The sequence below is a fragment of the Thalassophryne amazonica genome, chromosome 2 (assembly GCF_902500255.1).
Source record: "Thalassophryne amazonica chromosome 2, fThaAma1.1, whole genome shotgun sequence".
Lineage (NCBI taxonomy): Eukaryota > Metazoa > Chordata > Actinopteri > Batrachoidiformes > Batrachoididae > Thalassophryne > Thalassophryne amazonica.
This window is the reverse complement of record NC_047104.1, coordinates 60,199,721-60,227,434: the sequence shown is the minus strand read 5'-3', so window position 1 is coordinate 60,227,434 and position 27,714 is coordinate 60,199,721. Positions and strand designations below refer to the sequence as shown.

At 41.4% G+C, this 27,714-nt stretch overlaps 1 protein-coding gene across 2 annotated transcripts in view; it reads left to right on the top strand.

The window, feature by feature from the left end:
* Positions 1-24,703, top strand: part of ubl7b (ubiquitin-like 7b (bone marrow stromal cell-derived)) — a 29,063-nt gene extending 4,360 nt beyond the window's left edge. Inside the window, exons 3-11 of one of the 2 annotated variants that reach the window (XM_034186689.1) lie at positions 1,647-1,766; positions 1,862-1,947; positions 11,602-11,686; positions 11,782-11,839; positions 11,955-12,088; positions 23,767-23,816; positions 23,900-24,067; positions 24,175-24,288; positions 24,395-24,703. In XM_034186689.1, coding sequence (XP_034042580.1) covers positions 1,647-1,766; positions 1,862-1,947; positions 11,602-11,686; positions 11,782-11,839; positions 11,955-12,088; positions 23,767-23,816; positions 23,900-24,067; positions 24,175-24,288; positions 24,395-24,535 — 956 coding nt within the window. In that variant the 3' untranslated portion in view covers positions 24,536-24,703. Of the gene's footprint in view, positions 1-1,646; positions 1,767-1,861; positions 1,948-11,601; positions 11,687-11,781; positions 11,840-11,954; positions 12,089-23,766; positions 23,817-23,899; positions 24,077-24,174; positions 24,289-24,394 lie in introns of both variants that reach the window. The other variant, XM_034186680.1, reaches the window with a different exon arrangement.
* Positions 24,704-27,714: the final 3,011 nt, after the last annotated feature.

The following is a 27,714-nucleotide window of genomic DNA, read 5'->3' as shown; positions in this document are numbered from 1 at the left end:
AGCGCTTCGTGCAGATTTTGAACTGAGAAGAAAAGGATCATATAAGCGGGGGGACACATGTTGGTTATTCCAGGCAGTAGTGGACAGTGTGAACTGTCCGTGTGGACAATAATATTGTCAAGATGCAGGTGCCATTCCTGTACAGTCAGTCAGCTGGACATCGGCGCATCACAGAGAAGAGGCTGGTCCAGTGTGTGGCGGAGTGTTTTGTGCAGATTACAAACTGAGGAGAAAAGGATCGTATAAGGGGGGGGGGGGGTGTCATATCCTGGTCATTCCCAGGAGGAGTGGACAGTGGATCCAGCAGGGACATCATTCAGCAATCAGTGAGTGCACTGTCCACACTTTACGTCCCTTTTTTTTTTCCCCTCTGTGGAGCCATGCTAGGCTTTTATTTATTTATTTTATTTTATTGTTATTATTTAAAGGGCTTTGCCTTCCCTGGCTACAGTTTGAGGTATTCCCACAGCCTCTTTTCACATAATAACAGCATTATAGCAGACCACAGCCACCCTGAGCACTTTGTTCGCAAATGTGTATACCATACCATACCCTTTATTTGTATAGCCCATTTCACAAACACAGTTTCCAAAGTGATGTACAAAAAAAAAAAAAAAAACACACACACAGAGGACCACACACTCACACGGTGTTAAAAGCCAAGCATAAAAATGGGTCTTTACACGAGACTTAAAACACTCTACAGTGGGGGCTGTTCGGATGTTAAGGGGCAAATCATTCCACAGCTGAGGGCCCACCACAGAAAAAGCCCTGTCTCCCCTGGTTTTAAGTCTCATCACAGGCACCACAAGCTGGAGCTGGCCCTCAGACCGCAAAGCACGGGGAGGCTGATAAATTTGGATGAGGTCCGAGATGTAAGCCGGGGCCAGTCCATTCAAAGCTTTAAAAACAAACAATAAAATCTTAAAGTCAACTCTAAAACGAACTAGAAGCCAGTGCAGAGATGCCAAAACTGGAGTGATGTGCTCTCGCTTTCTGCTACCAGTTAAGAGACGCGCAGCAGAATTTTGGACCAGCTGTAAGCGAGAAAGTGCATTTTGGTTGATGCCGATTAAAAAGTGCATTACAGTAATCTAAACGAGAGGAGACAAAAGCGTGCATGACTTGATCGAAAGCATTAAAAGATAAAAAAGGTTTAACTTTAGATAAGACGCAAATGATAAAATCCAGATAAGTGTGTCATCATTTCGACCGTGAGTGGTGCTCGACATCTGTAAGAGTGCCACGTGGCATTCATGCACAGATCAGTGAGATCCTTGCACCTGCAGAGGTGCTCTTGACATTCACGAGAGTCCACATGACATTCCAGAGGCACTCATGCGATATGTATGCAGACTACTAGCAATGTTTGGTCCTATTCACCGCCGGTCCATGCGACATTCGGGCAACGTGCTCTAATGTGTCGTAAGTGCTAATTCAGTGAAATACCAACTAAATATTTGTCATTAATTTGCGTATTTTGTCTCAATTTCTTGTTGTGGCCCAGTGAGATAGTACCCAAAGGAGAAAATTTCACTGCATGCTTGTACAATCTATTCAGTAAATGTTTGCATAGTCCAGTAGATAATTCAAGTGTGTGTGTGTTGCTGTGCTGTGTGGTTTTCTCACTGTGATTTTTGTTCCAGAGTTGGTCCACTGTGGGCGTAAACTTAAGGACGATCTAACATTGGATGCCTACGGGATTCAACCGGGATCCACTTTACACATTCTCAAAAAGACTTGGCCAGAACCTGAGAGCCGTCCAGGTTTGTGCGGGTTGGGTGGACTCAGTTACTGCAAAGCCCCTTTAATTTTAAACATGGATGTGTGAGTTGTGTTCTTTCCTGCTGTCTTTATTTAGAGGCTGTGAACAGAGCAACAGCAGCTCGGGAGTTCAGGGTGTTCCACACTGCTCTTCACTCTCTCAACTCCACCTACAGAGATGCAGTGAGTAGACCATGTGCCACACTGCCCCCCCCCCCCCCCCCCCCCCCCCCCCCACGCACACACACACACCAAAAAAAAAACCCCCAGAAAATATTCTCCTTTGAAAAAAAATCTGTTTTCTGATTCCTCGTGGTTTAGGAGCTGTGTTGTTTGTGCATCATAACAGAACATAGGAGTCATCAGACACATCACACACTGTCATGTTGATATACCAGAGGCCTCCCAACCGACCGTCTTGGATTTGCTTCACACTTGATGTAAATAATGGCACCCTACCCGACAACTATGGGTCTGTGTTGTTTCTCAAAATTCGATATGATACATTACCACCATGCTAGGGTTGGGTATTGAAAACTGGTTCCTGTTAAGAATCAAGAAGAAATAATTTGATCCACCGACATCAATAGTGTTTTTGCTTAACGATTCCCATATTGGTTCTTCAGTTCACATTACGCCCGAGCTAGCTGGTGGTCGGAGATGGCGCTGACCACTTGCCATGATGAAAACACTTTTTTTTGTTGTTGTTAAGAAGCAATAAGAAATAATTTTATCCACCGACATCAATAGCCTTTTTGCTTAACGATTCCCATATTGGTTCTTCAGTTCACATTATGCCCGAGCTAGCTGGTGGTTGGAGATGGCGCTGACCACTTGCCATGATGAAAACACTTTTTTTTTTGTCTCGCGCACGCTCCACTGAGGAAACAAGATTAGCTGTACAATCAATGTATCCGAGTCTGATGATTTACCAACACTGACAACAAATATGAGTAAATTAAGTACTTTTATGCATTTTTGTGGTTTCTTGAGGCATTTTGTGAATGTGAAAATGTGCTTGATCTTAAAACGCCCCTGTGATATAAATCAAACACACCCTCTCTTCTTCTGGGGTGTTTAATGGCAGCCGGCATCCTTATTGTTGCATTGCTGCCACTTTTGCATCAGTGCGTTATGGGAGTACTAAATCCTCTCGAGTCCAGTCTTTCAAGTGTTTAAAAAGCCAACACTTCCCCCTCCCACAATTTAATCTTTATTTAACCAGGTTTGTCCCATTGAGATCAAGATCTCTTTTACAGAGGAGACCTGGACAATTCTAAAGTTTCCAATTCACCTAACCTGCTGATCCTTTGTCTAAAAGACTTCCAACAGAAACTTCTTTCTGGCCTATTCTTCTAAAATTCTGAAAGAAGCTCTTGCCTTTCTCTGGAATATTTATTACAATACATGAGGGTATCCCTAATCACCATAACAATGTCCTAAATAAGGTCTTGCGGACTCCTGGATGAACCTGTCCCAGAGATCTAGGATCCAGTGACCAATTTTGTATTTACTTACTTTAAGACTCAATAAAATGTTGTTGACACAGAAAACTTGTAAAGCCTACTTTTAGTACACAGAAAATTGATAAGGGAACAGATAAAGAATTGGATTGGTAAGTGGACTCAATAATGGCATCGATATCGATAAAGTTTTACCATGCTCTGAGACACAGCAAGATGACATAAAGTTGTTGTTTTTTTTTTCCCCACCTCTGACTTGCTGCGCAAAACAGCGGACTAATGGATCGTCACATCCAGCGTTGATATATTGAAATTAATGGGAGGGGATTGCTGATACATGTACCGAACATATCATACCCAACAACTAGTGTGCAAAGTTTTGGATTGTGTTTTCTTTTGTCTCTGAGATGTGGATACTTTCTTTTAAGGTGGGGGGGGGTGATGATACCAATAAAAGAAAATATCAAACATTGAGTGACTGTGCAAGAAGGAAACTAGTGAGCGAAGCCACCAGAACACCCAGACAGTTCTGAAGCAGCCATAGTCGAAGGCATGTAGTAACTTGGAAAAGTTCATGTGTATATCCCCTGACATGTCCAAAGAAAACTGCTATAAAACTGATAATAAAAAACAGTCTTTATAGTTGTCCAATTACTTACTCTGAAAATAGCGGGACTCTGTATAAAAATGGCATTCATTCTTAAGGGCCCCTTCACACACACTGCGAATTTGGTCGAATTGCGCATAAAGTGCCCATAAAGCAGGAATCGTGTTGTACACCTGTTGTGACAACTATTTGCGCACACCAGCGGCTGAAAGACAGAGTGTGCGCTGTGTGAGCCCATCAAGCCCTCTCGCGGCAGGTGTCGGACAAATTCCAGGCGACAGACACAGACATCTAACACCGCTCGCTTGGCACTTAGAAAATGTGTGGCCATTCGTACTGTCATCACGAAAACAGTCTGCAGATGATCACTGTCGAGGTGGATGTGAAATTTGTCCAAGTTCCCCACAAGTGTAGGTTTGCAAACAGACACAGTGACACATTGGTGTCTGCGCTGAACTGACAGGAGGTATGGCCGCTGACAGGAGCAGCTGTGGAGATCTGTGGATCTGGACGTCACGGCTGGGGATGTCTAGAACGTCATGGCTGGGGACGGCTGTCCTGCAGCGTGCTGTCCACAAGACACGTGTATTGGGTAGGACACACGTGCAGGGCCGGCTACACACGCCGACAGCAGATGTGGACATAAGAGTGCACTGCTTCTCATTCATGTCATTTCATGACTGTACGTTTGTGACCATGGGTAATCTACAGAGGAACAGACGGATCATATTTGTATTGTCTGCTTGATGAGAGGGATTCAATACAATGCAGTGTTTTTATATGGTGTGTGGTTTTATTTTATTTTTTTTTTTTATATATATGAGGTCTATTAGAAAAGTATCCGACCTTATTATTTTTTCCAAAAACCATATGGATTTGAATCACGTGTGATTGCGTCAGCCAAGCTTGATCCTTCGTGCGCATGTGTGAGTTTTTTCACGCCTGTCGGTTGCGTCATTCGCCTGTGAGCAGGCTTTGAGTGAGGAGTGGTCCACCCCTCTCGTCGTTTTTTTCATTGTTTAGGAATGGCTCAGAGACTGCCGCTTTGCTTGATCAAAATTTATTCAGAAACTGTGAGGGACATCAAAGTGGACACCATTCGAGAAATTCAGATGGTTTTTGGTGAAAATTTTATGGGCTTCAAAGAGATTATGGAGTGTTACTGTCGCTTTAAGGATGGCCCAGAGCGACTGGTGGTGCGCCGCACTCCGAAGCGGCCATCGACAGGCTGCGCGACCATTTCATTTCTAAACGGATGGCTGTATGGATCTGTGACCATTGTGTGCAATTTCGGTTTTTGGTGAAAATTTTATGGGCTTCAAAGAGATTACGGAGTGTTACTGTCGCTTTAAGGACGGCCCAGAGCGACTGGTGGTGCGCCACACTCTGAAGCCGCCATCGACAGGCTGAGCGACCATTTCATTTCTAAACGGATGGCTGTATGGATCTGTGACCATCGTGTGCAATTTCTCTGGTTATCACAAGAGCTGGACATCAACGATTTTCTGGCAGATTTCACTTTTAACAAGAGATTTTGTCATGGAAAGCCGAGCGGAGGCTTCGCGCGTCACGATGGAGTCGCTGCTGGAGCGAGACAAAACCACCTCCGTTTTGGTCTCACGGCTTTGAGATGGCGTTCAGACAGCTGTCGGTGGTCTTTCCATCGAGTGATTATCCGAGAAATTGTGGATGTGCCTGGACATGCCAGAACATGTCCTGTGAGGCTTCATCACGGCATTGCTTTGCGCCATGCGGCACCACCGCGACGCGCGGAATTCCTCAGCACGTCTGTCTCAATGTGCCGATAAAGTGCTGATGTCCATGTCTTTTCACAATTCCTGTGCTAGCCAGATGACATCCCGGATAAAACACAGTGTCCAGTTTGGAAATGAACGGCACATTCCACTGTTACAGGAGTATTTGTCATGGAAAGAGGAGCGGAGGCTTCGCACGTCGTGGTGGTGCCGCATGGCGCAAAGCAACGCTGTGATGAAGCCTCACAGGACATGTTCTGGCATGTCCAGGCACATCCACAATTTCTCGGATAATCACTCGATGGAAAAACCACCGACAGCTGTCTGAATGCCATCTCAAACCCGTCCTGTGAGACCAAAATGGAGGTGGTTTTGTCTCGGTCCAGTAGCGAATCCATCGTGACGCGCGAAGCCTCCGCTTGGCTTTCCATGACAAAATCTCTTGTTAAAAGTGAAATCTTCCGGAAAATCGTTGATGTCCAGCTCTTGTGATAACCAGAGAAATTGCACACGATGGTCACGGATCCATACAGCCATCCGTTTAGAAATGAAATGGTCGCTTAGCCTGTCGATGGTGGCTTCGGAGCGCGGCGCACCACCAGTCGCTCTGGGCTGTCCTTAAAGCGACAGTAACACTCCGTAATCTCTTTGAAGCCCATAAAATTTTCACCAAAAACCATCTGAATTTCTCGAATGGTGTCCACTTTGATGTCCCTCACAGTTTCTGAAAAAATTTTGATCAAGCAAAGCGGCAGTCTCTGAGCCATTCCTAAACAATGAAAAAAACGACGAGAGGGGCGGACCACTCCTCACTCAAAGCCTGCTCACAGGTGAATGACGCAACCGACAGGCGTGAAAAAACTCACGCATGCGCACGAAGGTTCAAGCATGGCTGATGCAATCACACATGATTCAAATCCATATGGTTTTTGAAAAAAATAATAAGGTCAAATACTTTTCTAATAGACCTTGTACATTCATGTCCTTCCTGATATCACGTAGTTTCACAGGACAGTAATGGTAGCTCAGTGGTAAAGTTTCTGACTGGCAATCAGAGGTGATGGTTTAGTGATTAAGGTGTTGGGCTTGAGTCCAGAAGATCATGGGTTCAAATCCCTGCCTGACTGGAAAATCACTAAGGGCCCTTGGGCAAGGCCTTTAATCCCCTATTGCTCCCAGTGTGTAGTGAGTGCCTTGTATGGCAGCACCCTGACATCGGGGTGAATGTGAGGCATAATTGTAAAGCGCTTTGAGTGTCTGATGCAGATGGAAAAGCGCTATATAAATGCAGTCCATTTGCCATTTATCAGAGCTTTTGGAAAGTGCGGATTTGATTCCTGTGGGTGGCATGTAGTTTTTATTCCCTCCGCCAAGGAGGTTATGTTTTCGGTCGAGTTTGTTTGTTTGTCTGTCTGTTTGTCAGCAGGATAACTCAAAACGTTTTGAACGGATTTTGATGAAATTTTGTGGAGTGGTTGGAAATGACAAGAGGAACAAGTGATTAAATTTTAGTGGTGATCCGGGTCATGATCCGGATCCAGGAATTTTTTAAATGATTCTTCACCATTGCAGGATAGGGGGAATTTTGACATTCTAGTTTCTAACTCCACAAAAACAAGGCAGAAAGGCTTGAAAAAAATTAGGGTGTAACATAGTCAAATGTTCTATCAAACAACAAAGTTTGGTGATGATCGGATCCGGATTCCGGATCTGGTGATCCAGAATATGCAAAAATATAGGGAAAATAGAAAATGTGTCAGTGTGAGATGACAAATGAAGCTAGAGATGCATAACTAACACCAAATTGTAGCTGAATCTGTACTGATTCAGTAAGGTGTCATCAGATTTGATGTAGCTTCAAATGTTATGGAGCTAGATCCAGAAGAAAACCGCCATTACCGAAAAATCTTTATACAATAACTTTTGAACTAATAAAGACATAAAAGTGATTCCAAGTTCTAGTGGTATGTTTTCATGGTCAAGGATGTCAAATATAAAGGAAAGAAAAGTGTATGTATCATAGTTTTGGTTGTAACACTAAATTGTTGAATAGTTCACTGTGCCAAGGAGGGAATCTCTTTAGGGTCAGTGACCCTATGGCCTTGTGTAGCACATGCAACACTTAAAAAATAGTTCTATTTCAGAATTTACTGTTATTTATTTAGAGAAGTGTTTCATAAATGTTAAAAAATTAATATATTTGCAGTTTAGTTGAATAATAAATTGAATTTTGTCTCTTGTTTTTGTCTATAAGCACATGCAGTATCAGGGTGATTCTTAGACTACAGGCACTTATTATGTCCTTTGATCATATTGTATGAAAAACAGAAAAAAGGGGAAATTTCACACTTTTATAGTTATCTTTACAATGAAAGTGTGTTATGAAATTTGTTCTAGTAGTCTTTGATGACTTTTTCACCCTTTTTCAGCATCATTATATGCAAATATTGCCATTTTGTGCTTGTCCCACACCCAGACTTTTGATCTTCAATGATAAAAATGAATGGTAAAGAAACGTTTTTTCTAATGTTTTAAAATATCTGAATAAAATATCAGTAAAATAATCAAAACATAATTGGGGTATTCAGTGTCATACAACTGTTGTGATTTTTTTTAAACAAAATGTAGTTGTCCCGCACTATTGCTGTAATTTCCACCACAACACTGTAATGTCCCTTTAAACAGTTTGTATGAAAGATTGTTTGGGTAGTTTCTGTGGAGATAAACAGTGACATCAGAGCACATGTATATAGCGCCAAATCACAACAAACAGTTGCCCCAAGGCGCTTTATATTGTAAGGCAATGGTGTGGTGGAAATTACATTTACAAGGCCAATAGTGCCCGTAGTTAAAGAATCACCCATCAATATCAGTGCTCAGATGACAGTAGCTTCTGCGAAAGGTGCAAGTTGCAATAAACTGTGATGCCAAGCGCTAAGGATACATGCTATCCAGTCACAGCAGATTAAACTTTTTTTTACTACTGCAAACATCATTGTTAGACTTTTTTAGGTTCAGTGATTCCACGGCGTGTAGATGTTATGGCGTCAGTGACCCCATGGCCTTGGCGGAGGTTTGCACTCTCCGAGTGCTTCTATTTTATTTATTTATTTTTATTTTCCCAGCATCTGCACGATGTGTAACCACATTGTGCAGCTGCTGTGTTCACGCGTGCACAGAAATGTCTCAGCATGTATTTTTTCTTTTTTTTTTTCTTTTGTTTGTTTCTTCACAGCAGCTGCGCGATGTGTAACCACATCATGCAGGTGCTCGCACTGTGTTCCCGCGTGCACAAGCCGTCGCACCAGGATCATGCACCCCTGCCTGTCGGAGCAATGTTTCGTGGTTCGCTCATACAAGCTGTTATGACGTGAGTCACCCTGATTTGTACATATTCACACTATGTGTGAAGGGGCCCTTAATGGTGGTGTGTACAGCAGTGAAATTACAAAAACTCTCACTGGCCAAATAGTTACAGACCAGACTGTACGTGATTGGCAGGGATGGATCTGAATGAGTTACAAGTAACATACATAAGTAAAAAAGTTTTTGTTGTTTGCTTTTTGTTTCGAGTAATGAGCACTTTTTGTATTCCTTTTTTTTTAAACTGTATTTCTACTCAAGCAATTTTCTGAACCAGTAATCTATTTTTTATTTAACTACTTTTGCCATAATTATGTATTTGCTCTAAAGTGGGTGGAGAAGGGACACTGCACATCCGTAGGTGCTGAGGCGCGTGGCGTGGGCAAAGAGGAGAGCCACGTGTTTGTGGGCTATGACGTGATCTACATCTGACCTCAGTCTTTGTTCCAAAATCTAAAATAGTTACGTGATTAAGTGTTTCCTGCGCCTCCAAGAAACTCTGTAATCTCTGCTTTTTAAAAAGCTCATCTTCCAGCCTCCACAAGCACACTGAAGGCGCAGGTGAAAGCATGCTTTTATTCTTTTATTAAGGGCTCAGAGATGTACAAATAGCTTCTGTGCTGAGTATCATTAGTGCCATCTAAAGCATGAAAACCTAAAATCCAGCCCACCCTGTTCTTGTTTTAATTACATATGTGTTTTGGAGTTGGCATGCACATTTAGATCCACTGAAACCAAATTAGAATTACCAAAGTCAATACACATGCACGCGCTGAGAGCAGGTGTCGCATGTGCCATTTTAAGACTGGCAGCACATCAGCAGTGCAACAAAGTTCAAACAACAGCACAGCACACATTCCCATTTTCACTAATTCTGACACATTTATAATAGTGCAGCATATCATTGTATCCAGTGCAACAGCTGTGCACATGAGCATCCATCGTCTCTGTTTGAAAAAAATAAATTGCACTTTTCATCATTTAGTAATGCTTTACTTTTTTGCTTTTACTTGAGTACCATTTCTTTCCAGAGAATAAGTTGTACCTTTTTTTCTGTATTATCATCTCTTTAATTTGGGATTTTATTCTATGTTGTTTTAGGTTAATCTTTTTATTATTAGTGTTTATTCTTTGATGATTAGAGTTAAGTCACACCAGACTATAAATCGCAGGACCTCCCAAACTATATATATATATATATATATATATATATATATATATATATATATATATATATATATATATATATATATATAAAACTAGTTATCCTCTGAAACATATGGTAAGCTCGTTAAATAGGAATTTTTGCTTTTACTTGTCATCTACGACTATGAGCAACATAATTGTGGGACACAACATACTGTGGGACACATCATGTTGTGTCCCACAGCAGTCTGTAATCAAGGTTCTTGAAATGGAGCAATACCTCCATCTGGTGGACATTTACCATTAATGCAGCTACAACAGAATTTTGCCAAGAGTTGTAGTTAGTCAAATGTAGGAAGAAGCTCATATCACGGACATATCCTAGCGCATATCATAACAAGGAAGCAGCTGAGGGGACTTACTTACCAAGCTGAAGAAACGGGAAACAGAAAAACCAGAATAGCATCATTATTGAGGTGAGCATGCCATCACTGGATAATTGAATAATTTTATAGATTGATAACAGAACCTTAAAATCCAACCTCACAGATACAGAAAGCCAATGAAGGGAGACCAGAACTGGTGTAATGAGGTTGAACTTTCTGTTCTTGTCAAAAGTCTGGCAGCAGCATTTGAACCATTTGAAGATGCCTAATGCTGGACTGCAGTAAACCAGAAAATAGAACATTGCAGTAAACCAATCTCGGAAGAGACAAACACATGAATCGGGGTCTCAGCATCAACCATAGACAGGATGGGATGAATCTTCACTGTGTTGCGAAGGTGCAGAAAGCAGTCCTCATGATTTTTATGATGTGTATGTCAAAGGACAGTGTGGGATCACCCCAAGGTTCCTCACTTTCAGTGTGATGTATGACACACAAGCCTTGGTTAAACGTTAGCCGGTCAAACTGATGTCGTTGTCTCCTCCACTGTCACCTGTGTGCTTGCTCAAGGGGGTCGTGTGAAGTGCCTTGAGGCAGCTTCGTTGTGATTTGGTGCTGTATAAATATAATAAGTAAAACTGAACTTATGAAAATTGAATTGTATTTAAGGATCTGCAGTACCTGTAGAACTCGTGCTTTCTTGCATTTAAATCTAAAGAATTACACCGAGGCTTCCGGAACAAAACTTTGCATCTTCCCAAGCCAGGTTCATCCTTTGGTGCCATTTTGAACAGATTCATGGTCTCACAAGGAACTGTGCAGTTATTATAACAACATATAAAACTTTGACAGGTACAGACATCATATCATTGAGGTAGGAGGCCCAAATTAACATTCAGGAATGAACAATCCGTTGTGTTAAACATCTGACAGAACATCAGGATCACATCTAAGGACCAGACATCAACCACCTTTAAGTGTTGGCCAGCCACTGACTCTGACTTTTTTCTTCTTTGATCAACATCATATTCAGACTGTTGAGTTGATTGGTATCTGTGCCTTTCCTGCTGATGCTTCTACAATTTGAATTTCCTGTTTTGCTTGTATTTTTTGATTAGGTGTATAAAATGTTGACAAACAAAGAGTCTCTTGATCAGATCATTGTGGCCACACCTGGGCTCAGGTCTGACCCCGTCGCTCTCAGTAAGTCCACATGGACACCATTTAGTCACATAAATGAGATCATTCTGTCCCATGACGCCACAGAAATAAACTTTCCATTTGATATTGTTTCACAGGAGTGCTTCAGGACAAAGATTTGTTTGTGCAGTTCACAGACCCCACCATGCTGGATGTGTGAGTGTAGCTTGACCTTTTTTGTATTTAAGAGCACTGAGGTAGCACATAATAACAGTTGTGCATGAAAGATCAAAGTCATTTTAATGGCTTGTGATGCTCTTTTGTCACCCAGTTTGGTCAGTAATCACCCAGCGCTGGTCAACGCCATCATCCTGGTCCTGCACTCTGTCGCTGGCAGCATGCCCGCCCAGACCAGCACCAGCTCCTCACGCAATGTCTCTGCCAGTTCTTACAGTGATATGCCAGGTGAAGCTCAAACACACACTAACACTGGTTTAATAGTTTCCTATTTGCATATTCTATATTAAGTTGTGGTTATCGTTCCTATAAATGCAAAAAATGCAAAATCTTTCCAAGTATGTTGAACCTCCTTTCAACTCAAAGTATTGTTGTGGAGTTTTCAGCACACAGTCCTTGGTCACCAGATAAGAAGTCTAAGTATTTTAGCTGTGCTCAGTAGGGCAGCGCAGTCTCATTTGAATCCATATGTGATATCATGAATTTGATCATATCTGGGGACAACCAGCACGAACGGGCAGAGAATCCCCGAGCAGAGTGTGGGAGTTTCAGCACAAACCATTAAGTCCAGCTCAGTAAACTTAAAAGCATACTCACCGGAACACAGCGGATATGCCAGTGTAACAGTATAGCTTCCCCGCCGGGGTGGAAGATATCCTAGGATATCCCCACCCTGGAAATCCCCCCCCCCCCCCCCCCCCCCCCCGACAGGCAACATTCCAACATTCCACTCTTGGAACTCCAAAATCAGTTTATACTGAAAGAGCTAGTGCCACTTAACACTTTTAAATCACTCTTGATGGCTCTGACCTGTCGATGTTTTACCTGATTGTATTATCTCCTTCGAGTGTCTGTTTTCTATGTAAATGTAACCGTGTATGTAACTCTGCCCTGCCTCTTGTCCAGGACACTCTTGAAAAAAGATTCTTAATCTCAATGAGTTTTATCCTGGTTAAATAAAGGTGATAAGGCCCAGTCAGGATAGAGCAACCTTTAAACTCTATATTTCATGGATGTTTTATGGTCCCAGATGAAGGCATTTGATTGATGGTGAACAATATTGGTATTCTTTCTGTATGTATCTATAACTATCTACAATAGTAATATTTTCTATTCTGAAGTATCTTTAAATCCCCCTTCCAAATATACTCTACAAATATATGGACCTGATTGACAACCTGAAATATAGGATGTGATGGAAAATACTCCAATTTAGTTTTGCATAAAATATCCACATATGTATAGAACACAGTAGTGTGTGTGTGTGCGCACACACACACAAACACACAGACACAATAGTATGCAAAGAAACATACATTTAAGAAACATAATGAAAATGAGGGGCCTATAAGTTGTTTAGTTGAATTTAGTGTTTAACCTTCCTGTGACTTTGACCTTTGACCTTGATCCTTATGTGTACTGAAAGGTACCTTACTAGGGCTGCTATATTTCAAAAATTGCGACCAGGAAAGTTGTGTAGTTGAATTTAGTGTTTGACCTTCCTGTGACCTTGACATTTGACCTTGATCTTGATCCTTTTGTGTACTGAACGGTACCTTACTAGGGGTGCTTATATGTGAACTTGCAAGAGTCTGCAATGTAAACTGTGTGCTGCACAGTGAGTTAAAGGTGAAAAATGCATGATTACATACAAACAAACAAACAAAAAAACCCAAACATACCGACAAACATATCTTGCCAAAACTTTGTTTTGGCAAGATATTGGGGTAGGGGGTAAAGTATCCAGGGGGGAAGATAAACTGTTACACCGGTTTAAAATGGTTTGCACTGAAACCCCCATTTTCCGAATGGTTTGTGCTGACATTCCCACACTCTGCCCAGGGATTAGTCTCTCCCCACAGACAACTTCAATTCTAATGGGAAAACAGTGTACTGTTGTGTTTTCGGCTGCAATCACAGAAGCAGTCACTAAAGTGCAGTTTTTTTGTTTTTTTGTTGTTGTTTTTTTGGTTCCCAGTGGAGAAGGTAAGACGAGTCAAATGGGAGAGGTCATGTCAGTAAGTGTTATCCTACACAGCTAACCAGAGTAGCTGTGTTCTCTCGCCCGCTCAACTGCCTTGACATGTTTGAGCTCCGGGTCATAAACAAGCCATAACACATGTCCACTTTCCACCACATCATCACTTTTTCTTTGCATTTTCACTTTGTTTGCCATGTAATTTGCCCAAAACCTCAGAGAAAGTGTCATGTTTCTGTCCCCGGAAGTAGAGAAATTAGGTTATATGCGTCATATTTTACCCCTTTGGTGTCCGCCCTCAAACGAGACTGCGCTGCCCAATTATTCAAAAATCACCTTAAAAATGTTCAGAGAGTCAGAGAAAATTTGAAGTCCCAGAGCAACGGTTTTATTTTCCAACAAAGAAAGCAAGTTCACAGAATCATCCAGAAACACCTGAACAGCTTCAAAAAACAATTTCAATTTACTTCATTTATATAGCGCCAAATTCCAACAAAGTTGCCTCAAGGCGCTTCACACAAGTAAGGTCTAACCTTACCAACCCCTAGAGCAAGCACACAAGTGACAGTGGTAAGGAAAAACTCCCTCTGAGGAAGAAACTTCAAGCAGACCAGACTGAAAGGGGTGACCCTCTGCTTGGGCCATGCCACATTCACAAATTACAAAACAAATATACAGGAAATGTTGCCGGTGTACAGGACAGGAGGGTTTCAGAAACAGACACCGCACCCATCTCTGGATGGAGCCGCACCTCAAACAGAGAGAAAAAAAACAATCAGGCATCGGAAAGACAGGTTGTACTTTTTGTAAACGTTATGGGTTTCATCAGCACGCCGAGTGAGATACTACCAAATTCTGCAAACCTAGGTAATATGTCAGTAATGGCACACACCTCAGTAGCAGGGTGTAGTGGCTGGGTTAAGGCATGCTGGGATATGTTTAACCTAATATTTTCTATTTTCTTCTCGAAGTAATCCAAGAAATCTTGTGCTGCAAAAGGAGAGCGACTTACAGGTGGTTGCCCATGAATAAGTGTTGCCACCATGTCGATCTTTGAGCTATGCTTGTTTTTATTGATCAAATCAGAGTAATAGGTCCGCTTTGTAGCCAGCAGTGCATGCTTATAGTCTAAGATAGCATCATGCCACGCAAGGTGGAATACTCCTAATTTTGAACTAAGCCATTTCCATTCTATACCTCTAGTAATCATTGAACCAAAGTGACTGCATTTTGGGGGCTATTGTTTTAATAAAGGTGGTGCAATCATGTTGAGTGTCGTTTTGAGCACTGAGTTTAAACTAGCCAAAAGACTGTCTACTGATTGGCCATTTTCCATATGTGAAGCTAAGATATCTGGCAGCCTAGCTTCGCGTTCAGACGTAGTTGAGGAGTTGATCCACCACTGCAGTGATAAATAAGGTTGTTGTTCCACTAAGCACAGCAGCGAAAGTGATCAGAGACCACTGATGCAAGAGGCATGATGTCAATATTCGTGACGGCAATACCATGTACGGGAACCAAATCCAGGGTATTCCCACTAATGTGCGTTGAGTCCTGAAATCCTAATGCATCCACAATTTCCATAAATGATTTGCAGAGGGGATCAGAAGGCTCATTTATAAGAATGTTGAAGTCACCAATCATCAGAATGTTATCTGCACTCGTTGACAAGTTAGAGATGAACTCACCAAATTCATCTAAGAACTCAGAGTATGGGCCAGGGGGCCTATATACATTGACAAAATAATTGGGCTGATTTTTATTCTTCTGACCTTGGCAGTACATAGCATCGTGGGCAGAGCGGAGAATCATATGCTCAAGGGAGTTTCTCCACCCCAAGTGGGTGGTCTTTCTAAACTTATCAAATCTTACACCAGTGAAAACAGCTGTTAATGATATCATTTTATTCAGACAATATGCAAGTGTGATGAGACCACTTCTTCTGGAAAATCCCCAGGCTTTGTGAATTCAACTCCCGGTCATCAGGCCTTGTGAGGTTAAGCCTGGGTCCCACCGAATAATGAAGGATGAATAATGAGCCACGCATGGGCGTGTCAGTGATTATTCGAAGAATGACCCACGTTTTCATCTATCACGTATCCGCTATGAAGGTGCCTCTATGTGCCTCTCTGTACCCCGCATGTGCCATGTAGCATCCTCTAGTGAGCCATGACCGACCTGTCATTAGAGCCTCAAATGGCTCACATCAGCCACACTAAGCCACGTAGTGCCATGATAGCGCCATGATAACGCCATGTGGGCGCACGTTTAGACATGGGTTTGGTCCAAACCTCCAGCCCTCCCACACCTGGTCCCTTTAAAGTGTGGGTTTTCAATTCACAGATTCACAGCAGCATTTAAAGATGTCACATTTTTTTAAATGCAGTCCAAAAATACACGCTGTTGTACAGTCCCGCAATTGTGCACTGTGCACTAGGCTGCTGTCCACCTTTATTGCACCAGACCAGCTAGAACCGAAACACGGGTTCCTGGAGAGCCGCCTCTGTGCTCCTCGCTGGCTTTATTTGTTCTGCGGCCTAAACACACACACCATAATCCCACTATAAACTTTGTATTCGTCCATTTATTTCTGCAAAATCAATCTTTTGCACACGCGCCGCTGTTCCATTCCTGGACAGCCGCCTCTGTGCTCCATCTCACTGGCTTAAAATCCATCCGTGGCTTGCTGGCTTTATTTTTTTCCCGTGACTTTAAACACAGTCATTTTTACACTGTGATCACTTTTAACTTTGTGTTCTTTTGTTTATTTCTGCAAAATCGCTCTTTTGCGCGCGCGCGCCGCTGTTCCATTCCTGCACAGCCGCCTCTGTGCTCAGTCTCACTGGCTTAAAATCTATCCGTGGCTTGCTGGCTCTATTTTCTCCCTGACTTTAAACACAGTTATTTTTACACTGTGATCACTTTTAATTTTGTGTTCGTCCGTTTATTTCTGCAAACGAAGTGGCTACGGGTATGTACATCCGTATCTTCTGCGGGACTGCTAAAGGTACGGAGCCACGCTGCGTTGAACACAGCAGCAGCTGCAGCAGGACGCCTCAGCTCAGCAGCTTGAACAGCGCAGATCCGTGTAACTTTCAACACTAATATTTGGGAATGTGTGTGTCAGAGTACGTTTAATACTTTCCTGACATAATTTAATGTAAATTAATTTTACTGGCTCGATATCCAGGTCAAAATGGCATTTTAACACGTATTTTGCAAGCATTTTAGTGTGCAGCATTGGGAGTGCGCTCTCTAGTACTCATATACAGCTCCATGGGTTCGCTGAAGATATGGATGAGTTTTGAAGCCTTGCCAGACCTTTAGCCACATATGGTACGGGTACGGACATATTTGTGCATTCTGTTTGGTTGGTAAGACACCCTCCGTATCTTTAGAACAGTCTCTGTAGATATGGGTCCGTACCCGTAGCCATGGCCTTCTGCAAAAGCGCTCTTTTGCGTGCTGTGCCGTTCTGCATACAGAATGAGGTGGCCGCTTTATTATATACACCTGTGGAGCTTACGATATATATATTATACAAATAATGGATGGTAAGGAGTGCAACAGAGAAATATTGGATGAAGAAAAGTTATTTATATTGGACTCGGCTACGCCTCGTCCAATATAACTTGAGCTGGCGTTCTGCCTAAGTGCTCCTTTGGAGCGTGATGATCCATCCATCAATTGTTATGTTCTCCACCCCCCTCCCAAATTAAGCAAACAACAAAGAATCAAGTAAATTAGATCAATTTATTTTGTTGTGAACAGCACTGCTGTGATTGACGATTTTGATGTGATGAATGCTTCTAAAACGTCAGTAGCGTGCTTGTCTACCTTCTTAGTGTTTTTGGCATCCTTGGAGTTCCATATTTCCACCAGTTCCTCCTCTGTGAACTCAGCAAACCTTGCCGGCAGATGATTTTCTGCTGTTGTTGACATATTTTTTCAACCAGCGTCTGTCAGCTAGTTCCTGACCTTCGTATGCCGCGCTCTGATTGGCTAGCTGTTGGCAGTAAGCTCTAACGCTGTTGGTCAGTGGGAACCGATCCAATATAACTTTTGGTCCTAGCCTTTTTGGATCCTTTTGGATCCAACATAACTTTCTGATGCCAAGCATGCTGTGTTGATCGGGACATCGTGTGACTACCACAGAAATGGCAAGAGAGCTGGACATAGCACTTTTGCGGCACATTCCACTGTTACAGGAGATTTTGTAATGAAAGACTTCGCACGGCGGCACGGAGCCACTCATGGCGCGCAACAAAAACAACACCTCCATGTTGGAAGTCTCACAGGACATGTTGTGGCATGTCCAGCTGTTACACAATTTCTCGGATACTCACTCGACTGAAAAGCCATCAAAAGCCGTCTGAATCTTCCGAATGGTTTCCAACTGGCTGTCTCTAACAGTTTCTGAAAAACATTTCATGGAGCAAAGCGGCAGTCGCTCTGCCATTTCCCTGACAATGAAAATCCGACGAGGGGTGGACCAGTGCTCACTCAAAGCCTGCCCACAGGCGAATGACGCAACCGACAGGCGTGAAAAAACTCACGCATGCGCACAAAGGTTCAAGCTTGGCTGATGCAAGCACACATGATTCAAATCCATATAGTTTTTGAAAAAAATAAAAAGGTCCATTACTTTTTGGACAGACCTCATATATATATATATATTTCAATCAAATATTCCAAGACTATTCAGAACAACAAATCTGAAGTCTGAGGCCTGTAGGCCAAGTAGTTTCTGAGATATGGCCAATTTAGTGTGCATGAGGTCTGCCATTTTTTAGGCAAAAATTATGGCCGTCATTTCTGGAGCCATGTTCAAGGTAGAATATCTCAGCAAATAATGGACTTAGGGGCCTGAAATTTTCTGTGGCAGTTGTCATGGACACCCAAACTTGGACTATAGTCAAACAACAGACATTGACACTAAACTGTGAAGTTTATGTATGCTCAAACTATGGAAAATATTATATATATATATATATATATATATATATATATATATATATATATATATATATATATATATATATATATATATATATATATACAACCCCTGGCAAAAATTATGGAATCACCGGCCTCGGAGGATGTTCATTCAGTTGTTTAATTTTGTAGAAAAAAAGCAGATCACAGACATGACACAAAACTAAAGTCATTTCAAATGGCAACTTTCTGGCTTTAAGAAACACTATAAGAAATCAAGAAAAAAAATTGTGGCAGTCAGTAACGGTTACTTTTTTAGACCAAGCAGAGGAAAAAAATATGGAATCACTCAATTCTGAGGAAAAATTATGGAATCACCCTGTAAATTTTCATCCCCAAAACTAACACCTGCATCATATCAGATCTGCTTGTTAGTCTGCATCTAAAAAGGAGTGAACACACCTTGGAGAGCTGTTGCACCAAGTGGACTGACATGAATCATGGCTCCAACACGAGAGATGTCAATTGAAACAAAGGAGAGGATTATCAAACTCTTAAAAGAGAGTAAATCATCACGCAATGTTGCAAAAGATGTTGGTTGTTCACAGTCAGCTGTGTCTAAACTCTGGACCAAATACAAACAACATGGGAAGGTTGTTAAAGGCAAACATACTGGTAGACCAAGGAAGACATCAAAGCGTCAAGACAGAAAACTTAAAGCAATATGTCTCAAAAATCGAAAAATGTACAACAAAACAAATGAGGAATGAATGGGAGGAAACTGGAGTCAACGTGTGTGACCGAACTGTAAGAAACCGCCTAAAGGAAATGGGATTTACATACAGAAAAGCTAAACGAAAGGCATCATTAACACCTAAACAGAAAAAAACAAGGTTACAATGGGCTAAGGAAAAGCAATTGTGGACTGTGGATGACTGGATGAAAGTCATATTCAGTGATGAATCTCGAATCTGCATTGGGCAAGGTGATGATGCTGGAACTTTTGTTTGATGCCTTTCCAATGAGATTTATAAAGATGACTGCCTGAAGAGAACATGTAAATTTCCACAGTCATTGATAATATGGGGCTGCATGTCAGGTAAAGGCACTGGGGAGATGGCTGTCATTACATCATCAATAAATGCACAAGTTTATGTTGATATTTTGGACAATTGAAAGGATGTTTGGGGATGATGAAATCATTTTTCAAGATGATAATGCATCTTGCCATAGAGCAAAAACTGCAAAAACATTCCTTGCAAAAAGACACATAGGGTCAATGTCATGGCATAGGGTCAGTGTCAATGAGCAGATCTGATTTGATGCAGGTGTTAGTTTGGGGGATGAAAATTTACAGGGTGATTCCATAATTTTTTCCTCAGAATTGAGTGATTCCATATTTTTTTCCTGCAATTTGAAATGACTTTAGTTTTGTGTCATGTCTGTGATCTGCTTTTTTTCTACAAAATTAAACAACTGAATGAACATCCTCTGAGGCCGGTGATTCCATAATTTTTGCCAGGGGTTGTATATATATATATATATATATGTATGTATGTATATATATATATATATATATATATATATGTATGTATGTATGTATGTATGTATGTATGTATATATATATATATATATATATATATATATATATATATATATATATATATATATATATACGAGGTCTGTTAGAAAGCTATCTGACCTTTTATTTTTTTTTCAAAAACCATATGGATTTGAATCACGTGTGATTGCATCAGCCAAGCTTGAACCTTTGTGCGCATGCGTGAGTTTTTTCACGCCTGTAGGTTGCATCATTCGCCTGTGAGCAGGCTTTGTGTGAGCACTGGTCCACCCCTCTCGTCGTTTTTTTATTGCGAATAAATGTCTGAACGATTTGGAGCTTTGCTGCATCAATTGTTTTCCAGAAACTGTGAGAGACCTCCAGGTGGACACCGTTCAAAAAATTAATTCGATTCAAATCCATATGGTTTTTGAAAAAAATAAAAAGGTCGGATACTTAACAGACCTCGTATATATATATATATATATATATATATATTTCTTTATTTCTCCCGCAGCTTACAAGTCACCATGATACAACTTTTAACTTTAACAAGTGTTATGTCTTCAAAATCAGTCTTTTGCGCACTCTCCTCCTGTGTTGCCGCACAGCTTCTGCTCTGCTTTTAGTTTTTAGCCCCACGCTCAGAGAGGAGCCTCGTTAACTGAAGATAATGCCTCTAAGAGCCACTCAGAGCTGTGAAACTCCCACGATAGTTGAGGAAACCCTCTCGTAGCAAAGAAAACATGCTGCGTGGCTCCTTCTTCATCCTTCATTATTCGGTGGGACCCAGGCTTTACTCTGGGTCACAGAAATGCCCTTTCTTTAAAAGCCTAAATAATCATAATCTTACACTGGTATATTTGATTCAGTTCAAAGTTCCGTTTTGTTTAAATTAATTCTTTGCTTTGCTCCAAATTCTGATCTCATGGCTGTTTTAAAAAAAAAAAAAAAAAGTATATGTTTTCACACAGTATATGTTTTTGCATGCATCAACTGAATATGTCAAGTGTGTTTTTTTTTGTTTGTTTGTTTGTTTGTTTGTTTTTTCCCAAATGTTATTAACTAATCTATGCAAAAGAGTATATACTTATTCTTCCAAACATCTGGTAAATATTATCATTGGTACCCAACATAATCATCTTGTGGCATTTGCATATCATCATAAGATATTGTTTTGTCAGCACATTGCTCGTCTTTGGTAAAATTACACTGCACTACACAAAAACCACACAATAACACAATTGCCTAACAAGTAAAATTCAGTGAGATATAATTACGTGCTTTTAGGTAATATATCTTAAAATCTAAATCTTGTGACGTGAAAGAGTCTTGTGAACAGTTTGTTTTGAGTCGCAACGGAGATGAAATGAGCTTTTTTATTGATGAGCTGTGATATTTTTAAACATGTTTTGTTTTTGTAAAAAGATGGAACATTTTCTCATACTATTAAAATAAAACTGAGCGAAATTTCACTTGTTCCACTGACAGATACTATTTATTGACTTATTTTTTTAACATAGAAACAAGGTGTTTTAAATTGATACTCACACCATAGGTACACGCTGAGGAGGAGCTTATTATACATCTTATATTAATGAGGTTTTGTTCTGAATGTGTTTATTTTACATCTTTAGAATATATGCATACTTACAATGGGGTAAAAAAAGTATTTAGTCAGCTCCTGATTGTGCAAGTTCTCCTACTTAGAAAGATGAGAGAGGTCTGTAATTTTCATCATAGGTACACTTCAACTGTGAGAGACAAAATGAAAAAAAAATCCAGGAAATCACATTGTAGGATTTTTAAGTAATTTATTTGTAAATTATGGTGGAAAATAAGTATTTGGTCAGTAACAATAGTTCAATTCAATACTTTGTAACATAACCTTTGTTGGCAATGACAGAGGTCAAATGTTCCTGTAAGTCTTCACCAGGTTTGCACACACTGTAGCTGCTATTTTGGTCCATTCCTCCATGCAGATCTCCTCTAGAGCAATGATGTTTTGGGGCTGTCGCTGGGCAACACGGACTTTCAACTCCCTCAACAAACTTTCTGTGGGGTTGAGGTCTAGAGACTGGCTTGGCCACTTCAGCACCTTGAAATGCTTTTTACAGAGCCACTCTTTGGTTGCCCGAGCAGTGTGTTTGGGATCATTGTCATGCTGGAAGACCCAGCCACATAGCATCTTCAATGCTCTCACTGATGGAAGGAGGTTTTGGCTTAAAATCTCACAATACATGGCCACATTCATTCATCCCATAACACAGATCACTCGTCCTGTCCCCTTTGCAGAAAACAGCCCCAAAGCATGATGTTTCCACCCCCATGCTTCACAGTAGATATGGTGTTCTTGGGATGCAACTCAGCATTCTTCTTCCTCCAAACACGACAAGTTGAGTTTTTACTAAAAAGTTCTATTTTGTTTTCTTCTGACCATATGATATTCTGCCAATCCTCTTCTAGATCACCCATATGCTCTCTGGCAAACTTCAGACGGGCCTGGACACACCCTGGCTTAAGCAGGGGGACACGACTGGCACTGCAGGATTTGAGTCCCTCTCTGCATAGTGTGTAGCCTTTGTTACTTTGGTCCCAGCTCTCTGCAGGTCATTCATCAGGTCTCTCTGTGTAGTTCTGGGATTTTTGTTCACCGTTCTCATGATCATTTTGACCCCACAAGATGACATCTTGCATGGAGCCCCAGATCGAGGGAGATTATCAGTGGTCTTGTATGTCTTCCATTTTCTTACAATTGCTCCCACAGTTGATTTATTCACACCAGCCTGTTTGACTATTGTAGACTCACTCTTTCCAGCCTGGTGCAGGTCTACAATTGTCTTCCTGGTGTCCTTCGACAGCTCTTTGGTCTTGGCCATGGTTGAGTTTGGAGTCTGACTGTTTGAGGCTGTGGACAGGTGTCTTTTATACAGATAACGAGTTCCAACAGATCCCATTAATACAGGTAACAGGTGGAGGACAGAAGAGCTTCTTAAAGAAGAAGTTACAGGTCTGTGAGAGCCAGAAATCTTGCTTGTTTGTAGGTGACCAAATTATTATTATTTATTTCTTATTTTCCACCATAATTTACAAATAAATTCTTTAAAAAATCCTACAGTGTGATTTTATGGATTTTTTTTTTCCTCATTTTGTCTCTCACAGTTGAAGTGTACCTATGATGAAAATTACAGACCTCTCTCATCTTTCTAAGTAGGAGAACTTGCTCAATCAGGGACTGACTAAATACTTTTTGGCCCCACTGTATATGACTGACATTGACACGCTGATTAGGGTGCTGATTTCTAAATGCTACATTTTCATGACTGTCTAAAATTTAAAGGTACATTAGACATTTTAATGTCAATAAACCTTTGGCATTTTAATGAGTTTCACATCATCCAGACAAATAACACTTTTTTCTCATACTGGCAGGTGGCTTCATGTTTGAAGGCCTGTCTGACGACGAGGAAGACTTTCAATCTGTGAGTCAATTTTCATGAAGTCCAGCTGCAGTCGTCATGTGCGGTAAAAACAAAAAACAATTGTCCTATAACGTGTGTAACAGGGGAGTCCAGTCGGTCCCTCCAGCAGAGCGGGATCCTCAGCTGGAATACGCCCGGTGTCTCTGAACCACAGCGGAGCGACAGGCCCTCGACCGATAACGCAGAGCGAGCTGGCCACGGCCTTGGCTCTCGCCAGCACTCCTGACAGCAGCGCGGTCACTCCCACCACGGCGAGCCAGGTGAGACACAATCACAACGTGGAACACCGTTATTGCTACAAGACGAGTCCTGGCGCGCATTGGTGTAGCTGAAATGTCACATCCTGTGTCTTATTTAGGCCGATCCCTCCACCGGTGCGACCCCCATGCCTGCAGGGACACCAGTGAGTAATGATCTGTTTAGCCAGGCGCTGCAGCAAGCTCTGCAAGCCACCAGCATGTCTGCTCTACAGGTGAGCCATCAGCTGAGCCCAAAATACAACCTGTCACCTGTTCAGCCATTTGTTTGTTTGTTTTTGTGCATGTTGGACAAATGGGTGTGTCTTTTGGCTTTGGCAGGGCCGCTGGCAGTCCCAGATGCAGCAGCTCAGGGACATGGGGATCCAGGACGAGGAGCTGATGCTGAGGGTGCTGCAGGCCACAGACGGTGACATCCAAGCCGCCCTTGAGCTCATATTTGCCGGAGGCCCAGGACTGTGAGGCCGCAGCGCTCGGACACAAACTTTTAAAGAGAAAGCATCAAGAGCGGGGTTGTAGTTACGCTGTATGAAAGATCGGATGACCTGTTGGCCAGTCATTTTAAATATACGAAGAGTTTCAGCCGAGCTCCACCAGAGTCGTCAGGTCTGTTGGGTTTCCCCTCCAAGGTCTGGGTGTATATTTGTTGGTCTGTTAGTAGGATTAGTCAAAAGGCTACCAGCTGATCTTCATGTAATTCGGGGGCACAGAAGGAAGCAGCACAGAATACATTAGATTGAAATTAGGAGCAGATCCAGATCAAGGAACCAATCTCCAACTACCACCATTACTTTCTTTAAAGCTACAGTATGTAGCATTTAGTGGCGTTTATAAGTCCAAAATATTATATAGCATTTTATATAACGGCTGAGTGGATCCTTGTCATTTGATTGGTGCTTTGTATGTCACATGACACGGATTATTTGTCCCATTTGTGTTGCGTTGCATTTAGAGTGCAATTTGGTTCCATTTAGCATGCAAATTTGGTTGCATACGTTTGGTACCATTGCAATCTGCAAAAACACGTGCGCACACACACACAAACCAAATCCACTGCGCTGTAAGCCATCTGGAGGCATGAAGAGCTGTTAGGAGGAAGTTTGAATGAAAAACTGGACTAATTTCTGATGTGATTTTTTTTTCTTTTTTTTTCACTGCACTGAGGAAGTACACAGTCTTTTTTTTTTTTTTTTTTTTTTAAGTACTACAGGAAGTTGGTGCACGACATCGCCAAATTATTTTTGGACTCATATTTAAAGTTTGTGTTGGATAGTTGATGTCACAGCAACAGTGATGCACCAAAGCTGGACAAATTTCTGATGTGATTTTTTTTTGCTGGAGTGAGGAAGTACACAAACTCTTTTTTTTGGAACTAAACGAAGTCAGTGCAGTGACACACCAAAATGTAAGTCCCTTTTCTGTTGTTTATAAATTAATATAATATCAATTGACAAGGATCTATTTTAGCCATTATATAAAACAAATAAATGTTTTTACATTCTTTCAATGGAACGAATATTTAATTCAGTGAAAGCTGGAACCAGCTTTCACCTCATGATAGCATTCGTTATCGTCTCTTCATGAGTGTGTAATTAATTAACAGTGTGAATCAGTGTGTTTTCATAACCTTAGAATGAGTTGTTCCTATCTACATGGGAGCTGGGCCCCCTCATGAAGGCCGCCTTGTTGGGCTGCCATATTGATACAGTAGCCCGAAAGGGACATACTCAATCCATCTTTTGCATTTTGCAACATGGCTAGAAGACTGAAGAAGAAAGAAGAGGAATCAGTGGTTGTTCCTTTACACACTCTACTTTTTGCTAAAAAGGGCAAACAGGTTTGAAGACCCTAATTTTTGTAAAATGGGGGATCATATATAAACATGAAGGGAAACGATGCAGTCTGCATCCTCGCCACTAGATGACATTAAATGCTGCACACTGTAGTTTTGACATTGGCCGAAATTAGTTTTTGTTTGTTTTTCATCAAATTGTTAATAATTAATGCATGGTGTTCGGTGAAAGAAAATGAAAAATCAGCCATATTTAATGCATTAATATCTGTGATGGTGTTATGATTTGGTGCAGATCTGAGTGATGATCCAGAGGCTCAGAATACATATTCAGAGGTTTGATCTTCACTGCGTATGTTTGTTGTTTTTAAAGACACCGCAGGAACTATATGGACATGTCTAAAGGTGGATTTTGATTATTATTATTATGCATGTTGATTGATGCCATCTTCAGTGAAGTACAGAGTGTCTGTCACCCCCCAGGGGCAGTGCTACATATAGTCACTATAGGCATTATTTTTGTAATTTTGCTTCAGCACGACCAAAATGGATATGAAATGAAATAGCCTGTTCCTGTCATACAGACCTACAGTATTAATTGAGGTGAATTACCAAAAATAATGCATTCAGCATTTAAGAATTATAGCCATTCTTATCCACGGCCCATCCATTTTCTTTTTTTTTAAACACTCTTTATTTATTGCTTTTTAGAGAACATATACATAAACGAAAACAATTACAGTGTGGCGGTGTACCATATCCTCTTTAAATTGTTTTACATAGTTTGTCTCCCATCCATTTTCTTAACTGTTCTCTTAAAATCACGATATGTGAATATAAGACACAGTTTGTCAGAAGGCAGATGTGACAGTCAAGCTGGGATTTGATCTGTTGACCTTAATGAAAATCCTTCCCTGTTCCACTCCACTGTATAAGGTGAGGAAAATAAGTATTTGATCCACTGTCAGTTTTGCTGGAGAAACTGTGTATAGTGACACTGTGTTGTATCTCCAGTTATACAGTGAGGCAAATAAGTGTTTGATCCACTGTCGATTTTTCAAGTTTTCCCACCTACAAAGAATGGAGAGGTCTGTAGTTTTTATTGTAGGTACACTTCAACCGTGAGAGCAGAGCAGTGCAGCAGGGATTTTGGTCCACTCCTCCATACAGATCTTCTCCAGATCTTTCAGGTTTGGAGTTTCAGCTCCCTGGAAAGATTTTCTATTGACTTCAGGTCTGGAGACCTGCTAAGCCACTCCAGGACCTTGAAATACTTCTTACGGAGCTGCTCCTTAGTTGCCCTGGCTGTGTGTTTGGGGGCATTGTCATGCTGGAAGACCCAGCCACGACCCATCTTCAATGCTCTTACTGAGGGAAGGAGGTTGTTTGTCAAAATCTCACGATACATGACCCCCATCCATCCTCCCTTCAATACGGTGCAGTCGTCTTGTCCCCTTTGTAGAAAAGCACCCCCAAAAATTATGTTTGCGTGCCCTGCAGGATTTTAAACCATGATGACGTAGTGTGTTACTAATGTAATCTTTGTGACTGTGGTCCCAGCTCTCTTCAGGTCATTGACCAGGTCCTTCTGTGTAGTTCTGGGCTTTCTCAGAATCATCCTTACCCCACAAGGCAAGATCTTGCATGGAGCCCCAGACTGAGGAAGACTGACAGTCATCTTATGTTTCTTCCATTTTCTCATAATAATGCCAATAGTTGTCTTCTCACCAAGCTGCTTGCCTGTTGTCCTGTAGTCCATCCCAGCCTTATGCAGGTCTACAGTTTTGTCCCTGGTGTCCTTAGACAGCTCTTTGGTCTTAACCTGGTGGATAGGTTGGAGTGTGATTGA